At 37.7% G+C, this 9,288-nt stretch overlaps 1 protein-coding gene across 1 annotated transcript; it reads left to right on the forward strand.

Annotated features, from left to right (window-relative positions):
* The first annotated feature begins 1,816 nt into the window (after positions 1 to 1,816).
* Positions 1,817 to 7,688, forward strand: LOC148912515 (uncharacterized). Its single transcript, XM_089027192.1, has 3 exons — positions 1,817 to 1,850; positions 2,063 to 2,128; positions 7,174 to 7,688. Exons 1-3 carry the CDS (start codon positions 1,817 to 1,819, stop codon positions 7,461 to 7,463), a joined length of 390 nt encoding a protein of 129 aa, XP_088883318.1. The 3' UTR covers positions 7,464 to 7,688.
* Positions 7,689 to 9,288: the final 1,600 nt, after the last annotated feature.

The following is a 9,288-nucleotide window of genomic DNA, read 5'->3' on the forward strand; positions in this document are numbered from 1 at the left end:
CGGAATAATTTCCTCAAGTGTTTTGCTTCTCTGATTCACCTTCTGGTAAGTATAATTATAATCTCAATAATACAAGCCGGTATAAGATATTAATAATATTTTTTAACAAATATTTTCCTCAAGCACGTGTTTGCTCGCGAAATCAGCAGGTCGGCGATGAAACTTTGAACGCTGTTTCTTTAGATACAACTAAATTTCTTAAACGGAATGTAGTATTTAGTGTTTATTTTTTCTTTGTTTATTTTTTTTGACATTCATTTCGTCCAATGTCTGTAAAACGAAGTTGTCCCCAATATAATGTTCAATGAAAAAGGCAATTCGCCGTATATTATAGACTAATAATATCGGGATCAAACAAAGTCATTAAGGATAATAATAATAATAATATAAAACTAAATATCATGATAACAACAGACACAGAAGGACAAAGTACAACAAGCAAAAGAGCCTTCTACACATCATGGACCCCGACTCAGTACTAATCCGCATCACATCCAAAATAATCAGCAATACCATACGACTAATACTCCTACGAGAAGAAGAAAGAAAATAGAAAAACCTGAGGACTAAGGTAACCTTTATTATGTTTTTCCTACATTCAATCATATCACCCATTGATGTCGTAGTTCCGTATTGTCTTCGAGGCAGACCCACACGTTAGGATCGTCCTCGTATCTTCCTTGATTTTCCAATTTTTTCTTGTGTTACTTGTCTTTTGTTTTTCTTTTTCTTTTTTTCTTCTCTCGAATGTTCATTGTCGACTTCGTTATAAAACACGGCCTTTTGTTTTGCCGCTTTTCCGCACAATCCAATATGAAATTATTCATCCATATATGGAGTGAACTTTCTCTACTACTCCCAACTTGACACTAACATATAGAGCTAAAGCTTGATATGAGTAATAATAATGATAATAATAAAACTTTAACGGGACTATTACTATTACCATTAATTATCATTGAAATAAAAACCTTTGAACTAAAGTTTTAAATATGCTATTGTCAACAATCTGATTTGTTTTGTTAGTTTAATTTACGTTCAGACACCGCAGAGTTTTGGGCATACCTTAATCTTGATTATTAGCATACGCACTCGACCATTTTCACATGACTGATTCAAGAGGGAAAGTTCTAGGTAAAATAAATAGAACTTGAAAAAAGAAAACATGGTCGAAATAAGTTGAAACTTGCAACAAAATTCTTCGAATACTTGTAAATGTTTTGCAAATTAAAAGTTTCCGTGTTATCAAATCAATCATTATAAATACAACTTAATTTTTGGTCTACTGCATATTAATAAGCAGTAGACACTATGCCATCGAGTTTACCCAGATATACTTCATATCCTATTTAACTAGCGAAAAATATAGTTAAATGACATACGACATAACTGACATAAAGTTCATCCCAGTGTAAGGCTTGTAAAACTTTAGATTACTTTCGGGATCCCACATGCACAGCTAGCGGCGCATGGCGAGGATAGCCGATGTTATCCGAAGTCCCGCGTACTGGCTGGTCGACTTGGCTGCTCTTTTTGCGTCTGCTTACGACTTTTTATCGGGAAACGTTTGACTAACGTATCAAACCATGATTTTATAGGATTCAGTGATTTCTACGAGGTAATCGCATCCATTTTTGTAGTGAATTTTATCTGTTTTTTTTTTTTTTGGAACAAGCGTAAGGCACACAGGTTTCGTGGAATGTGTCAAGTGTTGTTTAGTTAAAATGCTTTCAGGTATTTCCAATATCTAGAAAGAATTTATCGCGAAAAAACGACCTCTGAATTGGCGTATTATGCTACACGAAGCATGTCAACAATGTCGCTTCGTAGGATTCAGATATTTCTGCATGGTAATCGCCTCCATTTTTGTAGTGAATTTTATCTGGTTTTTTTTGGAACAAGCGTAAGGCACACAGGTTTCGTGGAATGTGTCAAGTGTTGTTTAATTAAAATGCTTTCAGGTATTGGCAATATCTAGAAAGAATTTATCGCAAAAAACGACCACTGAATTGGCGTATTGTGCTACACGAAATATGTCAACAATGTCGCTTAATTGTTACAGGCCAATGCGATGTGAAACTGACTCAGATTGTTACAGTGACAAGCTTTAAAGGAATAACTGAGCACCGTAAGCAGAATATTAAGCCCTGAATACCTGCAAGTGAATATTTTACATATACATGATTCAAAAATGTTGCTGTTTATCGATAAGCAGTAGACACATGTACTCATCGAGTACGTATTTTTATTTATTTTTAAAGCCAACACAACTTCAGAGTCTATTTATAATTACTAAATGTGTAACAAGGAGAAAAAGTTTATAAACATTTTTAAAACTAGAAATAAGAAAAAAATATTGATCTCTATCTTATTGAAAATAAATTTAGTATGCACGATAGAACGATAACACCCACCCAAAGAAATTAAAAAAGTGTAAGGCATTACGATGGCAAAAGAAGTCAAATAACCATCATTCCGTGAAGCTATCTTTCTCTGTAGATATGCCCTAATCTTTATTATTATTAATGACATCTTATTTATAATGTCATTATTATTATTATCATTATCATTATCATTATCATTATCATTATCATTATCATTATCATTATCATTATCATTATCATTATCATTATCATTATCTGTGGTGTATTTGTGTTTATTATTATACGATCGTCATATATAATTACATGTCAATCAATGCAAATCTAACATTTCCTCCCCTTCTTAGTTATGAATCACTGTGAATCACAAAATAACTCAATAATAATGTCTCTGAATGTTCATATCTCTTATGACTGTCCTAATATTGTTCATACATATAACGTTTTGGTGGGCTTCTGTGCCTTGTTGGGTATCGATGTCCTTTGCCTTGTCCTTCTTGCGTCATGTTGCTCTTAGCGGGGGTAACTTTCTTGCTTGTCTGGGTTGTGCTGACTGATGGCTGTTCTACTGCTGATGGGCAGACATCTTCTGCTGGTCTTGGTTGAGGGTCGCTTTGATTTTCATCATGCTTCCTTTCTTGGATTTGGTCTGTGTGCCTTCTCCAATAACTTCCAGCGTCTGTTTTGACTTCATACATCAATGGTCCTAGTTGTGTGTTGATGGTTCCATTAACCCACTTGTCTTGTCCTCTGTAGTCTCGAACTGTCACTGGCTGTCCATCATGAAACAAGCGTATAGGTGTTTTCTTCTCAAGTGCTTTCTTCATTTGTTTCTTCTGCACTGTGCTTTTTACATCTGGCTTCATCAAATCCAGACGTGAACGTATGTTTCGACCAAGGAACATTTTGGCTGGTGTTTCGTTAGTGGTAGCATGAGGTGTGTTGCGGTACATCAGTAGGAAATTTGCTATCTTCTTGTTTAAAGAGGCTGATTCTGATTTCATTGCCTTCATACTCTGTTTGAAGGTTTGCACGAATCTTTCTGCTTGTCCATTCGTTGCAGGATGGAACGGTGCTGATCTAAAATGGTGAATCCCATTGCTCTTCATGAATGTTTGAAATTCCTCTGACGTGAGTTGCGGTCCGTTGTCAGAAACGAGCTGCTGTGGTACGCCGTTTCTTGCGAATACTGAGCGTAGTACCTCAATAGTGCTTGTTGCTGTGATCTTGTTCATTGGAAACACCTCTGGCCATTTAGAGTGTGCGTCGACTATAATCAAAAACTGTTTGTTCATAAATGGTCCAGCAAAATCGATATGGATACGTTCCCAAGGTGAACTTGGCCATTCCCAGGGGTGGATGGGTACCTTTGTTGGGTTGTTTCGTACTTTGTTACAACCAGAGCAGGTTTTGGTTATCTGTTCAATTTCGGAGTCGATTTCTGGCCACCAGATGTGACTTCTAGCGAGGGCTTTCATTTTCACTACGCCTAGGTGAGTTGAATGGATGACCTCCAATACTTGTTTCCTTAGGGTGTCTGGAATGATTACTCGTATTCCCCACATGAGACATCTCTGATACGTTGTGATTTCATCTCGACGATTATAGTACGCCAGTAGTAACTTCTCGTCTGGCTTAGTTGACCATCCAGACATGGTCTGTTCATAGACTCTACTTAAGATCTTGTCCCTTGTTGTCTCTCGCCTGATTGTTGCGCTTGTCACTGGTAACTGTTCAAACTGACTTAAGTGAAAAATGTCAACAGCTTCTTCCTTTTGATCCTCTGGGGTTACTTCGAACGGTAGTCTTGAAAGGGCGTCAGCGTTAGTGTGTCGCTTAGTGTTCCTATACTCTATGTCGTAAGTATTACCTGATAGAAACATAGCGTATCGCTGTAGTCTTGTAGCTGTGGTCACTGGTATGCCTTTGGTTGGGCTGAAGATGGTTACTAGTGGTTGATGATCCGTAACCAACGTAAACTGTCTTCCGTAAAGGTAGGTGTGGAATCGTTTGATTCCAAAGATGATTGCTAATGCTTCTTTGTCAATTTGAGAGTAGTTTTTCTCTGCTTTCGTTAAGGTGCGAGAAGCGAATGCTATTGGTCTTTCTTGTCCATCGATGATATGGGACAGAACTGCGCCGACTCCATATGGTGACGCGTCGCATGCTAAGCGGATAGGTTTCTTGGAATCAGGATGACACAATACCAAATCTGACGTGACCATCTCTTTTACCTTCTCGAAGGCTTTGTCACATGCTTTCGTCCACTGCCATGCTTTACCTTGTTCTAGTAGCTGGTGGAGTGGTCTCATTACCGAGGCTAGGTCTGGTAGGAATCTGTGGTAATAATTTACGAGGCCAATGAATGCGCGAAGCTGAGTGACATTCTTTGGTGCTGGAGTATCACTCACTGCTTTAATCTTCTCCTCTGTCTTGTGTATGCCGTGCTTGTCTATCTTGTGTCCACAGTATTCGATCTTATCTTGGAAGAACTGGCATTTGTCTAGGTTGACCTTGAGTTGGTACTGTTGCAGACGGCTCAACACACTTTCCAGATTGTTAAAATGTTCGGTATTGTCCTTACCAGTTATTATCATGTCATCTAGGATGCATTGGACTGATGGTATTCCTTGCAGAATCTGTTCCATAGTCCTCTGCCATATTGCTGGTGCAGAAGCGATTCCAAACAACATCCGGTTGAACTGGTATAGACCCTTGTGCGTATTCACAGTTAAATACTTCTTTGAGTTTTCTTCCATCTCCATGTGTAGGTAGGCTTGCCTCAAATCGATCTTTGTGAACTTTTCTCCATCTGCTAACGATGCGAACACATCTTCTATCCTGGGTAACGGGTACTGGTCTACTGCAAGCTGGGGATTAACTGTGAGCTTAAAGTCTCCGCAGATTCTTACTCTTCCGTTTTTCTTGAGTACGGGAACTATGGGTGTGGCCCACTCGCTTGTTTCCACTTTGGATATTATTCCCATTTTCTCTAGCTCGTCTAATTCTCGCTCCACCTTTGGTCTCAAGGCATATGGTAGTTGTCTGGCTTTCAGAAATACTGGTTGCGGTTCCTCTTTGAACTTTAATGTCGCCTTGATGTCCTTCACTTTCCCAATTCCTTCTTCAAAGACTGTTGGATATTTGTTTAAGATATTGTCTAGTGCGTTGTTGGTACTTGCAGGTTCCTTATTCATTGTTAACACGTTGTTTATCTCTTTCCATTCTAACTGTATCGCTGCTAACCAATCTCGGCCAAACAGTGCTGCTGTGCCTCTCTCGACTAGATATAATTCGAGGTTTTTCTCTTGATTGTTGTACTTTACCTTGACGCGTGTGATTCCTAACGGATGAATTTTCTCTCCTGAGTAGGTTTTTAAAACAACTTTTGTGGGCTCAATTTTAGCCTTGCCGACTTGCTTCTCAAATTCATCTTTAGACATAACTGAAACTGCTGATCCTGTGTCAAGCTCCATTGATACTTTCTTTCCATTAATATTTAATGGTAGTTGAATAGGCTTAGTTTTCTTCTCTTTTATCGAATTAATGTCTAAGCTTCCTACGGGAAGTTCATTGTCGCTGTCCGACTCGTCTTCGCTATCGGCATTGTTATCGAGGGCGTGTACATTCCGGCGTGTATGGCGGCGTGTTTGTTGTCTGCGTTTAGCTAAACATGCTTTCTCGATATGTCCTTTCTTCTTGCAAAAATAACATGTAGCTTCTTTATGTTTACATGAATTAGATGAATGACCTGGTTTATCACATCTAAAACACGTATTATCTCTTGGTTTAAGCTGATTTTCGGTTGGTTTTCTAGGCTTTGCTTTAGCTATCTTGTTTACACCAACTTCTTTGTGCTTACCTTGTAATTCAATGGCGTCTTTCGCGGCCATTTCCATTGCTACGGATATTGCGATAGCTTTTTCCAATGGTAACATAGATTCTGAAAGTAATCTTTTCTGTATTCCGGTATTACGGATTCCACATACTAATCTATCTCTGAGTGTGTCGTTCAGGTTATCGAAGTTGCAGTGAATCGCCAACTTCCTTAGTTGTGCTACGTAGTCGTTTATAGTTTCTCCTTCGTCTTGCATTCTTGTATGAAATCGGTAACGTTGAGTGATTACAGACGGTTTAGGCGATAGTTGTCTCTCCAAAAGGTGTACGATGGTATTATACTCAAGCTCAGAAGGCTTTTCTGGGGCTGCTAAATTCCGTAAGAGATTATAAGTTTTACTTCCAAGTAGCGTAAGAAGCGCGGGAACTTTCTTCTCTGTTTTGATCTCGTTGACTGTAAAATATTGTTCCAAACGCTCGATGTAGGCACTCCATGTTTCTGTAGCTTCGTCGAATGGTTCTATTCTTCCAATAAAGGCCATTTTTGTTTGTGAAAACCAAGGAAATCTCACAATATTTCAAGAAGAAGTCCTCCCGAATTTTTACAATGTGGCCATCCTCGTCGCCAGTAATTGTGGTGTATTTGTGTTTATTATTATACGATCGTCATATATAATTACATGTCAATCAATGCAAATCTAACATTATCATTATCATTATCATTATCATTATCATTATCATGATCATTATCATTATCATTATCATTATCATTATCATTATCATTATCATTATCGTTATCATTATCGTTATCATTATCGTTATCAGTATCATTATCATTATCATTATCATTATCATTATCATTATCATTATCATTATCATTATCATTATCATTATCATTATAATTATCATTATCATTATCATTATTAATGTTATTGTTATTGTTATTATTATCTAGCTTTATCCATTGACTGTTATGTCTGTCGAAACAGCAATGGGAACTGCATGAGTGGAAAGACTAGCTGCTCAGGCATCGCTTGCTTGAAGGCAAAAGGTGGCGATGCAGTTGCAAAGACATGCACAAGCAGCTACGGGTGCGGTGTTGCCAAGACAGCTTGCAAGAACTCAGGAAATTGTGAAGCCTATTGCTGTTACAGTGACCTGTGTAACGGAGGTGTACCCTTGAAGCCTGTGACGTTCGTGACTCTCCTCACCATGGCTCTTGCCGTTGCTAAGTACCTGATGTAACCATGACAACGGGAGATGACAAAAAGGCAGATATAATCCTGGCCTTAGAGCACCTTGTTTTTATTAATTAATCATTTTAAAAGTAATTATAGTAGTAATAGTTTCACTGTTTTGAAGATATTGTATGACATTTTTGAAATTACTTTGTTGGTATATGTTAAAACAGTTATTTTCAACAATCTAGGGGAATTTAGCTTAGAATCGAAATAAAAATCATTTATCATATATTCCTGTTTGTTTTTTTATTTATTTATTTTGACGACGTTCTTAAACTTCCTTAACGTGTGCGTAATGTTTTCCCATTTCAGTCCACGTGTCATTCCCTTGAGAATGAAATTATCTGTTTGAATTGAATCCATATCAATGCATTTGTCTTAATCAACTTAAACTTATATTTTACACGCACCACTCCACACGCCCGACTATCATTACATTTTATAATACTTACAACATACAACACTCAAATCTCATGGACAATAGAGAAAATTAACGTTTGCGTATTTCAGTATTTTTTTTATAATTTAGAAGAGTTTGAGTGAGAAAGTAAAGGAAGGAGATAACTAGCTAAAAACTAGTGTGAGCTGCGTCGGTGTTTGTAATGAAACAGTAACGATAAAAGGTAAATTATACACCGTGAAAAGATAAAAAAACTTACTGACGTTTCGGACGCTAGTCCTTCGTCGGAGTAAAAGAGAGAGGTTGATATGCTGAGAACAAGACAAAAGAAACCAATGAGAACAAGGTGGGCAAGGAAACGAAAGAAGCAATCGAAAGACGAAAGAGTGTGTTAGTTAAAAGCAAAGCGTTAATTCCGTTGTGACTAAGAGTACCCAATAGGTAAATAAGCCGCATTTCTTTGGTCTTGCGACAATCATTATAATTGCCGTTAATAAAACGAGAGAAATGAGAAAATAAAAGTTTGTTTTCTCCAAGTATACAATAAATTTCGCGAGTATACTTTCGTGGGACCAAGATATTGATTAACAAACACAATACGAAAAAATTAGCCTTAAGCTTCAAGTATGGACACTAAGTGTTGGAATTCGATTTTTTAAAGTCCAGTTTATCAGGCGTTTTTGAAAGTCGTTTAGACTCCTTTGCATACGGACTAAGAGCATGCGCCGATCTTTTTTCACTGGTGTCATTTACAGGTTGATTTTTCCCCTTCTCATGTCGTATGATGTAAGTTATGCCGATGAGTTCGCGCGCAAACTAGCCAATTCCTATGAAGCTGACTGAAGTGTCTATAAGATTGCAAGAATTAGTGTCAGGAATGTTTTTCTGCGCCGAAGAAGTTCTCGCAACAAACACTCACTTTTCAGTAAAGGTTCTCAAGCTTACTTATTCAGCAGCCTGAAGTCGCCTTCTACGTCTAGCAAGCTCGTAGTCAATATCCTTTTTTTATTAGGCAAGGGTGTGCTATTTGTGTCACCAATATTCAATTTTCCACCAAACTAGAAAGCCAAATTAAAGGTAAAAAAGGTTTAAAGGGATGAATTTATATAGCGCCATTTCCAGGAGCTCAATGGCGCTTTACAAGATCAGTGGAGGACTTTACGGGCTCAGCACATATTAAGGAGCAAGTATCAGCTGTACAGCTTACAATCATGAGTGATTTGTTAGTATGTCAGTATTATGCCTCCAGATTGGGATAGACTATTAGTGACACCCCTAGAGGTACCAAATCTGGAACCCTAAAAGATACGACTAGTATCCCCGCCCTTCTTCAAACCCGTCACTCCCTTCCTCTCCGGTTAGATTTAGATGTAGCGATTAGATTTTTTTTCTCTTTCTGTTTCATTTTTGTTTGTTTGTTTCATTATTT

Source organism: Actinia tenebrosa, unplaced genomic scaffold, assembly GCF_029948245.1.
Source record: "Actinia tenebrosa isolate PJP-AT-01 unplaced genomic scaffold, QUT_ActTen_1.0 PGA_scaffold11__36_contigs__length_13525064, whole genome shotgun sequence".
NCBI classification, from domain to species: Eukaryota; Metazoa; Cnidaria; class Anthozoa; order Actiniaria; family Actiniidae; genus Actinia; species Actinia tenebrosa.

Bases quoted from the DNA above. Each gene is read 5' to 3' on its own strand.
- LOC148912515 (XM_089027192.1), top strand. From the start codon at position 1,817: ATGTCGCTTCGTAGGATTCAGATATTTCTGCATG. The intron at 1,851-2,062 runs GTAATCGCCTCC...TAATTGTTACAG, and splicing joins GATTCAGATATTTCTGCATG to GCCAATGCGATGTGAAACTG. The intron at 2,129-7,173 runs GTAAGCAGAATA...ATTATTATCTAG, and splicing joins TAAAGGAATAACTGAGCACC to CTTTATCCATTGACTGTTAT.